This window comes from Rattus norvegicus, chromosome 8, assembly GCF_036323735.1.
Source record: "Rattus norvegicus strain BN/NHsdMcwi chromosome 8, GRCr8, whole genome shotgun sequence".
NCBI classification, from domain to species: domain Eukaryota; kingdom Metazoa; phylum Chordata; class Mammalia; order Rodentia; family Muridae; genus Rattus; species Rattus norvegicus.
This window is the reverse complement of record NC_086026.1, coordinates 47,128,088-47,148,436: the sequence shown is the minus strand read 5'-3', so window position 1 is coordinate 47,148,436 and position 20,349 is coordinate 47,128,088. Positions and strand designations below refer to the sequence as shown.

Below are 20,349 nucleotides of genomic sequence, written 5' to 3'. Positions count from 1 at the left end.
GGCACCTCAGCTTATGCACTATACAGGGAGATTATTAGCAGGGAGGCAAAGTCTGCTCACCATGACATCAGCTGTCCCTTCTTGGACATTCTATTGTGTCCTAGAGAGTTCTTGGCATCCTCTGTGATGTCACCAGCGTTGTAGTAACCACCAGTGCCCTACTTTTTCTCAGTCCCTGCCTGGCAGATACACAGGAAGACATGTATTCCCGTCTTCGCAAGCATTTTGGTAGAGTGAATGGGGATTTTGGACAGACTAGAGTGAGGGAATCTCGCCTTTCATCAAAAACAAATGATGGACAAAGAAAGCTGGCCTGGGGAATGAGGAGTAAGTCCTGTGAATTGTATGCTGCGCTTTCTTTCAGAGGGAGAATAGGCTTAGGCTGACCTGTTTACCAATGGGCCACAACAACTGGAGTATCTGGGAAGGAATTGAATTACCATGAGGATCACAATTCCTGAAAGTCAAGGATTTCAGAACATTATTTTGCCCTTCCCCAAAGGGAAGATATGGTAAGGCCAATGCTATTATTCTGTGAACTTCTGGCCTTCACTTTTAACGTGCATATGTTACGATACATTGATATAATAACACCATCAGGAGAAATTGAGGGTCCAACTTTTCTGAACTTAGACAAGGCATCAATCTACTTCACTCTTATTGCTTCTTTAAATAAAGTAGATTTCTGACTTTAGTATCAGGGAGAGAATTATGCTTCTCCAATTACCTTATGTTTTTAGAACTCCTTTGACTTTTTCTAATTGGCAGGGTCGTCCTTAGCATTATAAATTAGAGTTTGTGTGTTACAAATATTTTTTTTTACAGTACCAAAATTATTTGGAGCTGGTAGACCAAGATTCAGCCTGTAACAGATGAGCACTTCTGTGGCATTTGGTGTTTCAGTTACAGGAATTAATAAGTCTGTTGACCATGACATCCACCGCAATGCTTTTTAAATCCAAATGGTGTGGCCTGGAGTATCAGGGTAGGACAAATGAGTATCTCAAAAAATCAAGTCTTTTGGATGTTGAATTTATATTCTGACTTCTGAAAGAACAGGAGTGAGGGTCCTGAAAGAAAGTTGTACCGTGTTAAGTTGATAACAATCCCGTAGAAGCCATCTCTGTGGAACATGGAGCATGGATCGGCAGGCATAGGGAACACCTGGCAGCTGACATCTCTTGGTCTCTATAGAGTGCTGGGAGAGTTGACTTCCACTGAGGAGGTTTCTTAGGCATAGACCAAACTCTTTGTGGTGACGCTGTGTTCTACACATGCTCTTCTCCTGTTAGGGCATCGCCATGGTCTATGTACACTCCCCCAGTCTCTCCATGAATGTTCACTTGTGTTCTTCTACCTACAGAGGATGGGAGACTGACATCATCCCCTGGCCCTGTGGTAATCAACAAGGAGGCCAACACAGAAGAGCAGAGACTGATTAGACAGCTGCAGTCAGCTACTGAGGAGAGAAATGAGCTAAGAGATCTCCTGACTTACGTGACAGAGAGATACAGGAACAACAGGTATGCATTGCTCCAAACTGCCTTGTGTCACTCATGGACCTGCAATGTCACCTCCATCGTATTCTATTAAGGTGTTGGGTCTAGAAAGCTGTGCCTCCCAAAATACTCGTCCTAAACCTCATTTCTGATATAGAGGAGATTCAGAACCTGACCCTTGGTCAGGAGTGAGGTGGGAAATGGTCTCATCTGCTGCCTCCAGCTGAAAATCTGAACTTGTGGCCTTAGTGAGGATTCAGGGATAACGTTCCTGGAGCATGAGTTCCCAGTGTGCATTTGGAAAGCCCTTGACAGGTGGTAGCTTTGCAAGGTTCTAGGTGCCGTGAGTTTGGGTGTGTGCTAGGAAGGTGACTGAGTGCTGGACTCTTGTTGCAGTAGCCTGAGGTGACAGATCCCACACTGTTCATCTCAATGTTTGACTGGATGGCCAGAGACACAGGCCTGCTCCTTCTTTTTTTTTTTTTTTTTTTTGTGTGTGTGTGTGTGTGTGTGTGTGTACCTCTGAGCCAATAAAGTGGCATGCATTTCTACTGATTCTGATTGTGTTCTCTGTTTCCATATTTGACTCCCTTAATCATTCTCTTACTGTTTACTTTTCTTTTCCTCTGGGTGTGTCCCAGTTTCTGTGTCTCTGTGTAGGCAGCTACATGCATATGCGCAATTTTTATATGTTTATATTTTCCCCCACACTTGGAATCTAGGGGGTCTATGTTTTCCCCTGAGTATTTATGTGTATAACACTTTCATGGTGATGTGAGTGCTTTGTTTTGCAAGCCCTTCTTTCAACTGCACAGTTCTTTGCAATGTGGTCACATTTGTCTGTTCATTGTGCCTTTTGGGTAGATTGTAATTTTGTGGCACTTTCTGTTCTCAACTCCATAATTATGTGAAATGTCTGTCTCTACAATATTAGCTATTCAAGATGTAGAATTCCTGCTGTCAAAACAGGAAAAATGAAATCACAGATTTTTAGGTGTGGGGGGCAGGACAGCTATGCCCTAGGCTCTTGATAGCATAACAAACTTGACTGCAGACATAGCCCTTCTGATTGAAGAAAGGGAACCTGGGAACCCTTTATCTGGATGCTTAGCTTATGGGGTCCTGGGCCCAGAATAACAAGTTTCTGAAGCTGAAGAAGATGCCAATATATAGAACTCACAAATTGTCTTTCCAGGGCTATGGTAGTACAAGACCCAGCCTGAGTTCATATATTCTAAATGCAGATGTTCATTGGGTTTTACTCTCCTAGGGTCTGCCGCTACGTCAGGTCAAATCCATTTTATGAAAAATTGAAGATAAAAGAGAGGGAGGTCATGTCATTACTGCACAACTTAGAGATGAGGAACATCGAGCATTGTGAAAAATTTCAGGAGCTCCAGAAGGAGATTAACTTCTATCGGTTAGCACTGATCAGAGAGGCCATTAATGTGCTTTTCCCACAGGTGCCTTCCTTTGTTCTGATTGGAGGTCTGCAGCGCTGGTTCCGTCTCTTGTGCTCTTTAAACATCACTGTACCCTGGGTCTTTTGGACTCAGTTTTTAGGTCCACAGGAGACTGGTACTCATACCCAGAGTGTCTAGGCATCCTCAGAAGGCTCTAGGTAGACCAGTACTGATTCAGCTCACCAAATGGCTAATAGGCTGAACTGGGCCTCTGGGGTCATACCAGGTTTAACAAAACTCAATGTGTGGACCAACTGGATAACATGACCTTCCCTTAATTCTACTGACATCCTTTGAGGGTATTTGCCCACTATTAATTGATGTTGCCCCCATGCATTTTCTTTCCATGGATAGATGTAGATCCCCTGTTGTTTTGGAGAGACATGGACTCTTATTGGTACTTGGGTCACAGAAACAATTTATTCTTCCCTGAATTGGCTGCTTGATATTTGTGCAGCAGCCTTATGTGCGTGGAGAGGTAGTATATGAAGTTTTCACTGGTATCTGGGTCCAGGGCAAGTTTGTGGGACTTGGGAGTAGGAAAGGGAGGAAGAAGCTGCAGGATCTAACTATGCAGAGTGTGTTTCCAGCAACCTGCCCAGTCGGATCCATATGGACAAGATATGTATGCAGAAGAAGTTGTTCCCATTCAAGGAGAGCAAAACAGAACATCTGGATTGTGCACCATTGGTTCAGAAATATTTGGTTGACTTGCACAAGAAAGATAAGGATGAACAGGAGAAGAAGAGCAACCTCCAGACCCAGCCACGTCTGGTAGGGACAAGCAGCTGTGTCAGCTTAACAACATCTGATTCCATTTGCCAATTTCATACCTGTTTGCTTTCCCCTACCACCTTACTAATTTACACTCCCAACAAGCCAACCACCTCATGCAATGGAATTGTTCATTGCTCTGTCTATGCTCAACTATTCTAGGAAGTCCAGCACTTTTCAGAAACTGAATGATTAACAAATATGCTTTGCTGCTCTTTTTGAAGCTGCAGTCTAGAAATGGTGACAGACATTTGATATCATAATATTTCCTGTCCCAGTGATAGAATGGATGCTATGTAGCGCTTTGAACAAGTTTTGGTCCTGTGATAAATGACATTTTTTGGTCATGTGACCTCCAAGTTGGGAAGCACATTTCAGTGATAATTACCACGTGCAAATGGCAAATTAATCCTTGTCATTGTCTTTAATCTTGGTGACACATGGCCTTCACATTTCTTCCTGTAACCCAATGAGGTCTCTTCCCATTGCCCTGTTCATGGTGTGCACTGGTTTAAGTCTGAGGCCCAGATGGGCAGCCCACATAACTGTCAGGTTTGCTGTAGACTTTGCCCTGCCCACAGACACACCAGCAATGTTATCAGTTAACACATCAATGGTGACGTCCAATAGAGCTGAGGTGGTAGAAGGCAGAAACCTGAGAGCTGGCATGCAGGTCTCCAACAAATCAGTGTCTGAATAACTGCCTTCCTCTCCCTGGTCTCAGAAAGTGCAAGAGAGTGGGAATGGGACACACAGCAGGAAGGGAGCATCCTGAAGAATCTGTTGCTTTCTCAGGAGTGCCCTTCTGACTACCATCCTGAATAGTAACAACATATTTTGGATGAATAGTATCCCTCACAGTTAATTTATTAATTGCTAAGAAACCCTAAATTTATCTTTCACTAAGCCAGCCTGACTGAGGTCTTACTCCCTTTCTTTTTAGGATAACACCACTTGAGAGAAGACTTGGTGACTGCAATGCCATTTTGCCTGCTAGAGGAGAAACAGCAATATAACTGTGCTTCAAAATGTTCACTAAGAATATGTTGTTTAGAAATATCTTTGTTATGATTTTAAATGAAGTTTTTTTTGTTATTTCATAGTTATATGTTCTTGTTAATATTTTTCACATTTGAAAATACTTTTAAATATTTATATTAATATTCATTTTAATCCATTTTTGTTTTAAATTGCATTCCTTATGAATAAAATTTGATTTGTAAGTCTGACTCTTGAAACCATCTTGCTTATTCAAGTGTTCTGTCCCTTCCTGTGCTCTTAAAACTGACGGCCAGAGATGGATTCTGCATGGTCCAGAGTTTCTGGGCTAAACAGTGAATTCAAAGTCACCAAGGGGTACTAAGTGTGATAGCGTATATTGGCTGGATAATGTGTTCTTTTCTTGGATGCACATTTTATGATGTGATCACTGCCATTCTTTATCCATGCGGTCATGTGTTCTGCTAGTCTTAGTATATAATAGTCTACAACACACATTCATCATTGATCCTGTGTACCACATATTGACTAATATACACTCATAGTTGTAGAGCTGCAGAAAAATGACAATGATAATCATAATGGAGAACAATGTGCTTCATGCTTTCTTGCAGTACGCGGTCAATATATCCACACAGATAAAGACCTTCAAAATCATCTTGGGAAATAGGTTTTGATAAATGCTGTTGTCCTAGACCATACATATGCTGTGTTGTTATTGTTGCGGATTAGGCATAGAATGCTCATTTATGTCAATGGGTCTTTTTCTCTACTGAATGTCTGTGGCTTGTCCTGGGTGAAATTCCCTCATAGTCCAAAAGAAGAAATCACATCCCCTGTTGTAGATGATTGTTAGGAACCATGTGCTTCTTCTGAGAGAGCAGCAGATGCTCTAACCTGTGAGGCAAGACCACAGCTCCTACAGGTTGCTTTTGTATTTTGAGAGCATGTTGTCTCTTAGGTGGACAAGATCACCTCCAATTAAATAGAAAGATCTCAGGAAATGTGTATTCACATTTACCTTACTGAGCTGTGCAGGCTCAATGTGTTAGGCTACCAGGAATCCATACAGGGCCCTCTGTCATTCTGGATTCAGGATGTTATTCCAGCATCACTTAGTTTCCATATTAGAGCAGATCCTTCACCTAGTATCAATGATTACAATATCTACTATGCACATTTTATAAAATACAGAATGGAAACTATCTTCCTGTCGGCCAGCTGCACATAATGAATTCTTTTGATAGATAGCAAGAAAATTATCTTAATCTAAGATGTTTAGGGAGGAACCTAAGAGCAAAAATAGTGAATGTAGCCTACAGCTGTGAGCACATGTTTCTTTTGGATAGCAAGCCTGTGCAAACCCAGAACCTAGGTGGGCCAGTAAAAGCTGCCTTTTTTTCCATGACAAATCTAGGTCCCTGTTGTAACAAGTATTTTTTCCAGGTGACTGATTTCCAATTTATGGAATTGAACTGATTTACTCAGAGTCTGAGTTACTCAAAACATAAAAGTACAGAAGTAATAATCCAGAATGTCCACAAACAGTTGCTGTCACACCAGGGCTTTAAAGCTCAGCAGTTACAGAAGCAATGTAGTGTTTGTTTATTCTCAAACATAGGTCCTCTAGTCTTTCATTATGAGCTAACCATGCCACAGAAAGAGTCATCTGTATCAAAACAGAAGCTAGTGGTAACTAGACATCCACCACACTATAACATTGTTACTGTAGTTGAGGTCCTCAGTTACTAGGTAAGGACCTGGGTCTTGCTACACATACTCATAATTTATAAGACTTCAAGACCATATGGGCTTTGTCCTGTTAATGCTACCATTGGCATACAATACCTTGGATAAATTCAACTGACTTCTGTAACAGGAAACAAAATTTCATGTCATCCCTTTCTGAACAAACTGTCCTTAGTGTAAAGTGTAATCTCAGGGGCCTTCCATTCTCTCTGTGATTCCCAAACATTTCAAGTCTTCAGACATTTCTGTCATTGTCCAGTACATGTCTTGAGATGTCCACATTGTCAGCTAGGTGTCTTCATCCAGCTTGGCGTGTAATTTTCTAAAACATTAATAGTGTTCCAGCCTTAGGATTTCATTCAGTGTTACAGTACTTCCAACCTGCTGAAAACCCTACTTTCCACCCTAGTCCTGTGTGCTATGGCAAAAGAAAATAAAGAACCGCAATTGCAGTTGAAGGTTAACCTCCAACAAAAGGAGAGGCTGCATATGACCTTTTAAGTAATTCTAAGCCACCATTTCCCCACACCTTCCTCCATTTATTCAATTACTAGTATATTTTCATTAATGCTCATCTTATTTTGGTGTACAAAGAATATGCACCATGTCAGTAAAGTGTGTGTGTGTGTGTGTGTGTGTGTGTGTGTGTGTTCATGTCTAGGTTTGTGCCTGTTCTTCCATGAACTCACTATAAAATTTTATAAAATGACTTAGAAGACTCTAGTGAAAACTGTCGAGGTGCATGCAGACTTGCGTTACTACTGTCCCAAGGTACCTTGCAGGAAACACTGAAACTATGGCCTACTTTAATACAACCTGAATCCGGCCTCTGCATGGTTCTCAGTAACATTTTGACATCGGCACCACTATAGAGAGCAGCAAAAGCTTCATTTAAGACATGCTGTTGGTTCCAAGGTGAGGCAAAGCCTCGCCCCATAGAGAAACTTGTAGGATGTGATGGCAGCAAATAAACAGGCTTTTCCCTGTCCTGTGTTTCTTTCCATGCACAGAGGTCTCTCCTGCAGGAAATACTTTCACGTGCTTCTTTAAAAGCACCTGTTCTTCACATCTAGATCAGCTGTGAAAATAGGCTTTTCCAGGTAAGTCTGAGTGTTCCCACTCCCAGCTCAGAGCTGCAGCACCATAGGGTCCTCCAGCCACAATGAAGGGTAGGTCCCATGGAGGAGTTAGAGCAAAGTGCCCCTTCTGAGAAGTGACATAGAAAAGAAGGTTAAGAAATTATAGTCAACACCCAAGTGTTTCTTGTGGAGAAAGGAACCAGATCTCCCTGTTAAACAGTGTAGTCTAACCTAAAGAAATGTTCAACATCTTTAGTCATAAGGGAAATGCAAATCAAAACAACCCTGAGATTTCACCTCACACCAGTGAGAATGGCTAAGATCAAAAACTAAGGGGACAACAGATGCTGGCGAGGATGTGGAGGAAGAGGAACACTCCTCCATTGTTGGTGGGATTGCAAACTGGTACAACCATTCTGGAAATCAGTCTGGAGAATCCTCAGAAAATTGGACATTGAACTGCCTGAGGATCCAGCTATACCTCTCTTGGGCATATACCCAAAGATGCCCCAACATATAAAAAAGACACGTGCTCCACTATGTTCATTGCAGCCTTATTTATAATAGCCAGAAAATGGAAAGAACCCAGATGCCCTTCAACAGAGGAATGGATACAGAAAATGTGGTACATCTACACAATGGAATATTACTCAGCTATCAAAAACAACGACTTTATGAAATTCGTAGGCAAATGGTTGGAACTGGAAAACATCATCCTGAGTGAGCTAACCCAATCACAGAAAGACATACATGGTATGCACTCATTGATAAGTGGCTATTAGCCCAAATGCTTGAATTACGCTAGATGCCTAGAGCAAATGAAACTCAAGACGGATGATCAAAATGTGAATGCTTCACTCCTTCTTTAAAAGGGGAACAAGAATACCCTTGGCAGGGAATAGAGAGGCAAAGATTAAAACAGAGACTGAAGGAACACCCATTCAGAGCCTGCCCCACATGTGGCCCATACATATACAGCCACCCAATTAGACAAGATGGATGAAGCAAAGAAGTGCAGACCGACAGGAGCCAGATGTAGATCGCTCCTGAGAGACACAGCCAGAATACAGCAAATATAGAGGCGAATGCCAGCAGCAAACCACTGAACTGAGAATAGGTCCCCTATTGAAGGAATCAGAGAAAGAACTGGAAGAGCTTGAAGGGGCTCGAGACCCCAAAAGTACAACAATGCCAAGCAACCAGAGCTTCCAGGGACTAAGCCACTACCTAAAGACTATACATGGACTGACCCTGGACTCTGACCCCATAGGTAGCAATGAATATCCTAGTAAGAGCACCAGTGGAAGGGGAAGCCCTGGGTCCTGCTAAGACTGAACCCCCAGTGAACTAGTCTATGGGGGGAGGGCGGCAATGGGGGGAGGGTTGGGAGGGGAACACCCATAAGGAAGGGGAGGGGGGAGGGGGATGTTTGCCCGGAAACCGGGAAAGGGAATACACTCGAAATGTATATAAGAAATACTCAAGTTAATAAAAAAAAATAAGTTTTTTGAAAAAAAAAAAAAAAAGGGGGAACAAGAATACCCTTGGCAGGGAAGATAGAGGCAAAGATTAAAACAGAGACTGAAGGAACACCCATTCAGAGTCTGCCCCACATGTGGCCCATACATATATAGCCACCCAATTAGACAAGATGGATGAAGCAAAGAAGTGCAGACCGACAGGAGCCGGATGTAGATCGCTCCTAAGAGACACAGCCAGAATACAGCAAATACAGAGGCGAATGCCAGCAGCAAACCACTGAACTGAGAATAGGACCCCCGTTGAAGGAATCAGAGAAAGAACTGGAAGAGCTTGAAGGGGCTCGAGACTCCATATGTACAACAATGCCAAGCAACCAGAGCTTCCAGGGACTAAGCCCCTACCCAAAGACTATACATGGACTGACCCTGGACTCTGACCTCATATGTAGCAATGAATATCCTAGTAAGAGCACCAGTGGAAGGGGAAGCCCTGGGTCCTGCTAAGACTGAACCCCCAGTGAACTAGACTGGTGGGGGGAGGGCGGCAATGGGGGGAGGGTTGGGAGGGGAACACCCATATGGAAGGGGAGGGGGGAGGGGGATGTTTGCCCGGATACCAGGAAAGGGAATAACACTTGAAATGTGTATAAGAAATACTCAAGTTAATAAAAAAAAATATTAAAAGAAACAAAAAAAAAAAAAAACAGTGTAGTCTATCACAGGACCCAGTTCTTTGCCTGCAGAAGATTTTTCTGGAGATAAGTTGCCCAGTCAGAATGGGGTTACATTCTTGATCCATGCTCACTCCCACAACAAAAGCTCCTCCCCTAGAAGTCCTTGAGTTGACCCAAGTCCTTTTAGGACCAACAGACAAGAGAGAACAGAGTGCATCCAAGGGAAGAGAAGAGGCCAGAATGATTATAACCTGGAGAAATCCCCCAAATTGGCCACCTAACAACTCTAGGGTTTGTGCATATTGTGGATTTCAGAATCTTAAGGTCAGATTTTTCTGATAACACCTGCTAGGTGAAGCTGAAGTCTACTGTAGGTGGGATTATCCCAGGCAGGGAGGGGATCTGGGTCTCCAGGCCTGGCCAGCTTCTTCATTCTCCTGAAAGTAAGTGTTGGTCAGCTCTAAATCTGAAGTGGGAGTTGGTTTTTCTCAACTCAAACAATGATATTTCAATTCTCATACACTCTGTGAGAGACACACAGTTACCCACAGGGGATTTGAACTTATTTCTATACAAGTGACTGTGGGCCGAAAGAGGGAAACCATTCCTGCCTTTAGCATTCTGCCTTTTTCAGAGACTACAGGGACTAGCTTCCTGGACAGACATGTACAAGCAGACAGACATTGTAAGGGGGAAAATTGAGGTAAGAAATGTGCTGGGGACAGTGATTTCAGATTGTGCCTTTAGCAAGAAAACTCTGTTGTCATTAAGGCAAGCAGCCTTGAGCCTGCTGACACTTGTCACTACTTCTCGGTGTCTCTGCCATTATGACTACTCCAGGTCCTCCTTATATAAAGGCTTTCTTTTAAAAAAATTATATAAAGCAATGTTTCTCAGCCTGTGAGGCACAACCTCTCACATTGACAGCATATCAGATACCTTGCATATAAGATACCTTGCATATTATGACTTATAAGAACAGCAATATCAAGTATGAAGTAGCAATGAAAATTTTATGGTTGGGGTCACCACAGCATAAAGAGCTGTATTAAAGAGTTGCAGCACTAGGAGTGTTGAGACCCACTGCCATAGAAGCTGACACATGGGAACAGACTCCTCACATGAGTAGAGGCACATGGCAAGGGATACTGTGTCCCACTCTAGGACCCAGAGGCAGAATCTAACCCAGGAGTCTGTGTGCTCATCTTGTCTTAAGTTCTCCCAGGTTCAAGAAGAGCATTGATCATCTCAGGAGAGTCAGCTTGCACAGCCCACATCAGGCCCAATGCTTCCCTTCACAGAGAAGGATGTGGGTCTAACTGACAGCCAGTGAGACTGAGGGATCTGGTGATCATTTGCTCTGAGCTGTGATTTCTTCACCTGTAAAATGGAGGCGTTTCTGCTGAAGTGGGTTGTCGTGGACATGGACAGAGCATACACACTGATCAGGGCCTCCCTGGCATGGTTAATTGGAAATTTTCTCTGGTGATGCATTTAAAAGTAGAATCTCCAGCCACATGGGGTGAGATGCCGAGTGCCATACAGGTGGTATAAACATAGTATGACTGTAATGCTACCTCGAATTTACACCCTAGGCTCTTGTTTTGAATTTAAAATGATGAATCAAGTATAAACTGCCAATGTGAAATAGTCATGATTAGAATGAAGCTAATTCCTGTGAAGTCATTTAGTTTTTCTGCATCTATATTGAAGGCATCTAGAGTAGCACTAAATGAGATCCTACAGCCTTCTATTAAAGTGCTACCCATCCATTCCTCTCTCCTTGAGGACCTCTCAGGTGACTAAAGGAAACCTGATTTCTTGTCAGATTGTTCCCAGCTGGTGTGATCTCTCTGTCCATGGACCTTGCCAAACGCTGCAGAGCCAATGTGTTGTTTTACAACACAAAATTCCAGACATTAATTTTACCAATGAAGTTCCTGGACTCAGATGCTGACGTCAAGTAAAGCTGCCAAGTGTCCTTCCTAAATCACTGACCTCCCAGACAAAGGGCATTCTTGGTCCCTCTGAACACTTTCTTAAATATCCTTCAAATCAAAGACTTTCCATTGCCTTAGTTACCTTCATTTGCTTTCAAGTCCTGCCTTGATCTGCTCTGGACCTAAGTGCACTTTTTACCTTTGCTAGAAAGGTGTGTGGTAGGTGAGCCATACAGTAATAAAGTCCATGTTTACAGCAAACAAACGGCTCTTGTATAAATGTCTGTGCCCTGGCAATGCTATAACACAAAAAAGTTTTTCATTAAATAATACATTCTTTGAGATCACAGTCTGATATTTTGTAACATAACTTACAAATGTTCTCTCTATTATATAAATCAAGTTCCCTCCTGTGTATTCTGGTCTTTCTCTGTCATGTCTGATTGCATCATCGTAGGAATCCCAGGGAACATAAATCCTGGGCTTTAGAAACTGTTGTATTTGGCCAACCAGGAAAGAAACCCATCTAGAAGACTACTGATACTTGACACACAAGTTCACCATCCTATTTTTATATACTTTATGGCAAGAGGTCACCATTCCTGACCATGTCTCATTATCCAACAGGATAATAAATTGAAGAGTTGGGGTCAAGGAGGTCACCCAAGAAAGCACAAAAATCCATCTCAGATAAACATTTACAATATATTGAATCCAAAATATCCATGAATTTCAGGACACAACTTAAGTCTAAACCTAAGGATAACAGATATAGAAGAGAATTGAAAAGGCCAAAAAAAAAAAAAAAAGAAAAAAAAAACAACAAGCCTACAAAACATCAAATTAATTGTAGGAGAAAAATTCCTTCCTTCACATAAAAATTAAAACGTTAAAAGCACAGATCCAAGAAAGAACATTAAAAAGGGGTAAGGTATAAATATCCAGTACCAAATGAATTCAGACCGATTTGAATTACACGACATTTCTCAAGAGAGACTCTAATAGCCAGAAAATCTTAGGCAGATGTAATGCAGACCGAAGCTCCTATACACTGTGTGATTCCCAATCACCATAAATGGAGAAACCAAGATATTACATGACAAAATCAAATTTAAACAATACTTATCTCTAAGAAAGCACAAAAGAGGATGATAGGAGGTAAAATCCAAGACAAAGAATTAAATTTTACCCAAGAAAAGCCAAGAAATTAATCATCTCACAAAAATTTCAAGAAAGAAAGGACACAAACATAATTTCGACTATAACCAGAAAAAGAAGAGAAAGCAACAATCATTGGTCTTTAATATCTAACCAGACCCTCTGTGACCAATTCCCCAGCTCCTAGGGATCTAACTGCAAGCCAACGTATATACAAGTATGGGTCTATGGTCCTAGGTACTGTGTATAAGAGGATTGATTTATTTTGTATCAATGTGGTTGTAGGACCTTGACTCTGGTAGACCTGTTGCCCCACCAAATGGAGATCCTAGAGGTATGAGGTGGGAATGGATATGTGTGAGGTAGGGAGCACTGTTATATAGGGAAAGCTGAGCAGAAATGTAATGATAGGGTTCATTAGGGGATTTTAGAAAGAGGAACAATATTGGAAATGTAAATAAATAAAATAAACAATTAATAAGAGATAGCCAATGATCAAATAAAAAGTAAAAAGATAAAGGAAAAATTAAACCAACCAAAAAAGAAAGAAAGAAAGAAAGACAGACAGACAGAAAGACAGACAGACAGACAGAAAGAAAGAAAGAAAGAAAGAAAGAAAGAAAGAAAGAAAGAAAACCCTGTAGAGGATTGACGTAATTCTGCTTGTATTTTAATGCTGATTGGTAGAATGTAAGACTGGTTAAACCCCCCAAAAAAGTGATTCTGCTCCCAGTTAATTGTGATTACAAAGAAGCACAGCAGAGAGATTGTGGAGGTGAGTTTTTGAGGGCTTTGCTAGAGAGGATCACTAGGAGGGAAGAAGGAAGAAGTAGCTGCCAAAGAAGAAAGGACTAATGGATGTGATGGTGAGGAAGGAGGAAGCAGGACAGCAGCCATGGTTTAAGGCAGAGGAAAGCCTGATCCTGAGGGCTGTCCAGGTGGAACAAAGAGCAGCCAAGATGCTGCATAGTAAGTAAGAGTTCAGAGTCATTGTTAGGAAATGAGACCTATTTCCATGCAGGACAGGCAGCTGCCCAGCTACTGTGCTGATTAAGGGATATTATAAATAATTTAAAAACTATGTATAACCAGTAAGCCAGCTCTATAGAGGATCCTAATAGGAATACTTTATTTGCAGGAAAGGATAAAATACCAGAGGACACAGGAAATAAATTTACAGCACTAGGACTGTCAATCAAAAGTAGCCTACAAAAATCTCATAAATTAACCAAATGACAACAGTTAACACAGAGGTTTAAATAATATTTTCATGTCACTAAACTCAATTCCCTAGTAAACAATCATATATTTAGCCTGAAACAGGATTACCATCATGAGAGATATACAGGTTATACTAGAGAAACAGAACTAAGAAACATGTTCCTACAGCAATCCTATGAAGTTTCTCTATCTAGCTGACAGAATAGATTTCAAACTCATCCTGTCCAGAGATGTAAGGAAATTCACTTCATACTTTGCCATTACTAAAACATACTACAATTCTAAATATATACATATTAACACAGGCTTCCCAAATTTAAAAATATATGTTATCAGATAGCTATGAAACTACAGATTCGTTCTAATAGTGTTTGTCATTTCTTTTGCTTCTCCATTCTGACCAGTTAACATATCATATGCAAATAAACAAAACAGGAGGAGCAGAATTAAGCGACATCATCAGCCAAATGGAACTAACAAACTACAGTGAACTATACATATATTTTCTCTCAGCCTGTGGACATTTCTCCAAAATTGACCAGAGAGTAGGAAAAAAACAAGCCTCAGAAAATATAAGAGCATTGAAATAATGTCGTGCGTTCTATCTGAGCCCAAAGGAATCAAACTGGTATCACACAATTAAAAGTACAGAAAATACAGACACTCATGGAAAGTAAGTAACATAAACAATATACTACTGAAAGGGTAAGGGGAGAAATAAATAAGGAAAAATGAAAAATTCCTAGAAATGAGTGACATTGAAAACACAACCACCATCCACAGATTTATATGATACAACAAAAGTTTATGAATTATGTTTCAATCAGCAAAGGCAGAGGAGTGAACCCATCTAATCTCTTTCTCTTCTGTCAGAAGGAGAGAATGTGGAGGTGGGCTATTGCGATTATGCCTTGAATTGGCTCGCCATCCTTCCCAACTTCACTTTGCAATGATAACATATGTGATTTGGCATTACACATTGGATGTGTGTAATTGGCCATTTGATTTCATAGGGGGAATAATTAAGGGACTGCCTGCAGTTTTATGAAGCTCTTTGGATAAACTGTGTAGACGGTAAAGACTATAGGGCTTTTGCAAAGCGAGTTAAGTGCATTTTTCATTATGATATGTTTAAGATCCTATGGACAATTGGGAGTAGAATGTGGTCTTTTGAATTATAATGGTCTCCATAAACTCACATGTATGAATGTTTGTTGCTGTTTAGAGGAAATGTTCAGGTAGAAGTAGAAGATATAGTTTTGTTTTGTTTTGTTTTGTTTTTTTGTAGGATTGTTCTGGGATTGGCCTTTGAGGTTTCCAAATTCAATACCATTTACACTTAAGTCTCATTTTCTCAGTGTCCAACTTGCAGATAAGAAGTAAGATCTCAGCTAGTTCTCTAGAAACACGGTGACCTACCTGCTGCCATGTACCCCTGCATACTGATCACAGACTCATGATCCTTGAAATTGTAAGCCCCAATAAACTCTTTCTTCGAAAAGTTCCCTTGCTCATGGTATCTCTTCGCAGCCTATAAAACAAATAAAGATTAGAGGGAACACATAAGTGAAAAAATTTCTCAATAAAATCCTGGCAAATAAAATTCAGACATATCCCAAACATATCAGGTACCATGATCAAGCTGGCTTGACTCCAGAGAGCGAGAATGTTTCAACAAATACAAATGAATAAACAATACACCACATGAAACCAAGAACAGGAAACACATGATCATTGCACTAGAGGCTGACAGTTTCTTTGGAAAAATCTCACAGTGATACACAAAATAGTCCTGGAGAATCTGGGATATGGAGAAGATATACCTTAACAATATAATGGCAATATACAAGGCCAACAGCATCCTAACTGGAGAATATCTTAATGCATTTCACTAAAATAAGTAATAAGTCACAGGTGTTCAATCTTTTCATCTAATCCAAGTAGTATGTGAAGTCTTATCCAAAACAGAAAATAGAAAGATGGAAAGGCATGTCCATATGAAGGAAAGCAGTCAGAGTATTCTCATTTGCAGGTGATATGATCTATATGTAAAGAACACTACGGTTCCACTAGAAAGCTCCTACAGCTCATGGACCCACTAACTGAAATCACATTAAAATCAATAAAATTCCTGTATAGCAACAATAAATATCAACAAACATACAAAAAAAAAAACAAAAACATTCAGAATAGCTTTAAAAATCTTGTAATAAATCTAAGAAAGTGAAGACTTGTTACAATAAAAACATTACAAAAATTAAGAAAAAAATTGAAGGAACCAGAAAATGAAAAGACCTTTCATTTTCATGCATCAGTATGACTAATATTGTTATATCAAATCCTACCAGAATCATTAACTAGTTAACATCCATCCTGTCCTAATTAGGATGCAGGGCTTTATGGGAATGAAAAAAAGATCTCAAAATCCATGAAAGCACAAATGCGCAGGGCAGTCAGACACTGCTAAATAGTAAGACAGTAAATCACTGAAGGTGCATCACCTTTAATAATTTCAAGTTCATTTTGGGGAATAGTAAAAAAGAAACCCAGCCTGTTGATGTCATGAGAACAGACACAAAGTCTATAGGAATTATATAAAAGACCCAGTTATTGGTGTATGTTCTCATCAGCCTCTGGTTTTTGAAAAAGAGGTCAAACTAACAAACAAAACAGAACAAAAAACCCACCACCACCACCACCTCCACACACAAGATGCAGTTTTCAATCTGTTTCTTGCAATCCCTTCTCAGGGCAATCACTCATGAGACATACTTTATACAGGATAATTACATTACAATTCCAAAGAGTAGTAATCTTACATTTATGACTTAGCAATGACATAATTTTGTGATTGTGGTGGGTTACCACAATGTGAAAAACTGGATTCCTTGAGATGTTTTTGGTCATGGTAGATTTTGCAGTAATAGATATGTGACGGATATATAAACTGGAACCAGCACTAGTGGACTTTTTTTTGCGAGGAATCTCTTGTTTTTTGGAGGAGGGTGTAAGACTTTGGAGTGGGAAAACTTTTGAAATATGTAAGCAGATCATAACAGTCCATTTTAGTTTGCCACATGGGAGACATAAGTATTGTGAGTATTGTGTAAAATAGAGCTTCTCTGAAAGACTTCAAAGGATTGCAGGAATTCTATTGGTGACTGGCATAGAAGTAATTAACATTATTTTGGCAAACAATCTGTCTCTTTTCTGCCTGTATACTAAGAAGATAAATGAAGCTATATAAAATAGTAATTGACCAATTATTTTGAGCAAACATCAAGAGGTAGATAGTGTGTGACCTTCCTCAAATTGTATGAATGTGTGTTTGTATTTTCAATTGTTAATGTAGCAAAGACTTCAGTTATTCCCTCCACATTCAGGGCCTGAAAGCATAGGAAACTGTAAGATCTCACAGGATTTGGAAAATATCCCAATTATTGCAAGGTCCCCAAAACTTGTTGTCACCCCACACTCATAGGGATACAACTTTAGAGAACATGACACCCTCATTCTCAAAAGAAGGATGGGTGGCTGCTTATTTGTCTTCAGTGGGTTAGAGATGTTTATTGTCATTTAGTGGGTTGGATGCAAGTTTTTACTGGTCATGGAATGTGAGGAAACAGTAAAGGTCGATAGAATCAGGGACATATTACTTAACTTTCTCTTTCTCTCCTCAACCCTTTATCTCTCCTATCTAGGGTTTTGGGAAGCAGGAGAAAGGGGATACCATGACAAAAAGCATAGAATATTCAATCTTTTTTTATACTAGGAAGCAACACCAAGTGTCAAATATTTTAGGATGACATGGAATTTGAATGATGATAGAATTTCATATTATACTTGAATAAATGATTAAACTCTTGTTTAAGATATAAGTATATGCATCTTATTTACAATACGGTGTAAAATTCTAATTGTATAAAATTACTACTGTACACTGCCATGGATAATTAAGGAAAGCAAATAGTACTATCCAACTATAAATAATCAGTGTTCTAGTGATGTTAGGTACTTGTTTAGTTAGGTACAGAAATAAACTTTATTTAGCTTCTTGTACATGTATTCAAATTAAACAGTAAATCCTTTGAAAAAATTCCACATTTGTGCACTGAGATAGACTTTACATAAAAAGATGGTTCTCTAATTCTTTAGAGATCTGAAGAATCTGCCATTTCAGATGTCCTAGTAGTCAAAGGCTTTTCACAGTGGGAGAGACCTCAAGTCCGGGCAGTGTCCTCATGCTATTCTGAAGAAAATGATGGGCACTAAAGAACCCTAACTGGAGTTTCCTTCAAATGTGGCAAAGTGGTCATGGGGTGAAATACTACCCACTTACCTCCACTGCTGCCAGAAAGCTGTCCAGACTGTGGAGAAGGGGATCATGGGGAAGTCTGCTGTCCCAGGCTTTGGAGAGAAAGTGAGGATAGTCCTTCAAATGACCTACTTCAAAGGATTGTTGTCAGAGCCCCTGGCCCATTCAATTGACACTGGATGCCACAATGACACAAGAATATTTGCTGACTGTCTGTCACGGTAGCCAACAATTTCTGTCATTTCTTTAGAATTGGAAGCTGTTTGATCTGAATTTCCTGTTTCTTCAGGCAACATTTCTCCTTCTCAGGTCTCAAATGGAGTTGAAGACTAGATAGTTTACTGTTAAATTTTCTTGTCATGAGACACAGAAAAGAAAACGAGGTCAGCATCACACAGGAATGTGACAACTAGGTACCTGACAGGACCAGGGGGGACATGGGAGGTGCAGAATGAGGGGCTCGACAGACAACCCACTGCAGCATCAAAATGCCCGCCACAACCGCTCTGGCACCATAAATCCTGAGCCCCAATGGGGATGACAACAGAGTGTGCATGGCCTGACTGCTGCCCCGCACTTTTCAAAGCTTGTATCACCCCCGAGCACTTAGAAGAGCTTGAGCAGAGAAGGAGATGCCCAGAAGCTGCTGCTGTAGTAGGAGGCAGTTTCAGCTGTTGGAGGTGGAGATAGAGGCAGAGGAGAGATGAGAGGAGTTTCCCTGGAAGGACCAGAACAGACACTGTTCTTACCATGCCAGAACCCCACCCAAATACACCCCACCCCCACAAATACCCAGTCCACTGCCAAACCTCTCCATGCTAAGCTTTCACTCCTTTATCCCCAATGTGCACATTTTAATTTTTTAAAACTTCTCATTTGTTCTCTGTGAATTTCACATCATGCAGTTCAACTCCGTTGATATCCACCACCCCCTCATATCTGAAGTCCACCCTTTCACCCTTCTCCATATCAGAGAAAAATAATCTACTTGTGGAAGATGAAAAAAGAAAAAGATAAAAAATGGCAATATGTCCACAAAAGAGGTGTAAAATTAAAAAGATGAAGGACATAGACCCTTAAATTGTTTACAATGAAAAAAAGTACTTTTCGATTCAGGGAAGTTATTATGGTTAATAAATGAAAGTTATGATAGACAGAGGATAAAAAAGCTTAAGAACTGAGAGAAAGTGATTCAGGTACAAAATTTTACACTAGTATATTTTAGTTAATGAAGTACCTTCTCCAATTTTGCCAAATAGAAATGGACTGAATATTGTGACTGTCATTCTTTGTGATGCATCTCAAAATTATCTTACTTTATCTAGCTTATCAATGTAAAGATAAAGATATTTCTTGTTGTAAAAGAGGAAATGCTGAGGAGACGGCTCTCTGTACTAAGGTGTGTCAACTTCAATTGTTAGTCCTTTAGTGGCAGAGAGCTAAGTGATAGCAGGATTTCTTTCTAATCATTTTATGATCCATCATCAGGTTTGCTACTTTGTAGATGTTTGATCTTCTCACCAGCTCAACACAAGCTGAGAGATCTATCAGGTCTTGTCTCACTGTCGATTGTACGTAATGAAGATCTTATGGCCAAGAGCTACCTCAGAAAGTATGTGGGCAGAACTCCAGGCATACAGAGGAACATAGGGTGAGGCAAGCTGAAGCTGGAGATTCAGAATAGACATGGTAGGGAAGCGATATGGAGCAAAACAGTACGTACTTGTAAAGAGATAATCACCAGTTTGGTCTTAAAACTAGAAGAATGGGGTTAAATTTACAGAAGGTGAGGGCATGCCCAGTGACAGGCCTAAGGTAAAAACTGTCAGATAGGATCTCATGGTATAGCTTACAGAGGCCTGTGAGCAATGGTCCTTTGGTGAAATTGGTGCAAGGAAGAGAACCCCACAAGCAGCATGAGGGTACCTTCATTGGTGGCTCCAACATTTCACTTTTCCTCTGTCAATTGGACTCCACACTGTTCCTAGCACAATAAT

The 20,349-nt window shown here is 40.4% G+C and overlaps 2 protein-coding genes and 1 long non-coding RNA gene across 4 annotated transcripts in view; 2 read left to right on the top strand and 1 right to left on the bottom strand.

Moving 5' to 3' along the window:
* Positions 1–20,349, bottom strand: part of LOC102550569 (uncharacterized) — a 109,028-nt gene that overhangs the window by 27,554 nt on the left and 61,125 nt on the right. Inside the window, exon 5 of the long non-coding RNA XR_010054135.1 lies at positions 15,457–15,568. This is a non-coding gene — a long non-coding RNA (uncharacterized LOC102550569). The remainder of the gene's footprint in view (positions 1–15,456; positions 15,569–20,349) is intronic.
* The window catches only part of LOC134478906 (disks large homolog 5-like), a 48,330-nt gene that overhangs the window by 11,669 nt on the left and 16,312 nt on the right, over positions 1–20,349 (top strand). The window lies entirely within an intron of this gene.
* LOC134478815 (uncharacterized) lies at positions 117–4,965 on the top strand. 2 transcript variants are annotated; one of them, XM_017596013.3, is made up of 4 exons: positions 131–327; positions 1,364–1,523; positions 3,553–3,736; positions 4,680–4,965. In XM_017596013.3, the coding sequence occupies exons 1-4, from the start codon at positions 201–203 to the stop codon at positions 4,692–4,694; spliced, it is 486 nt and encodes a 161-aa protein (XP_017451502.1). In that variant the 5' UTR covers positions 131–200; the 3' UTR covers positions 4,695–4,965. The 2 variants fall into 2 exon arrangements, with proteins under 2 accessions (XP_063122399.1, XP_017451502.1); XM_063266329.1 differs by lacking the exon at positions 4,680–4,965 and having other exon boundaries at positions 117–327; positions 3,553–4,673.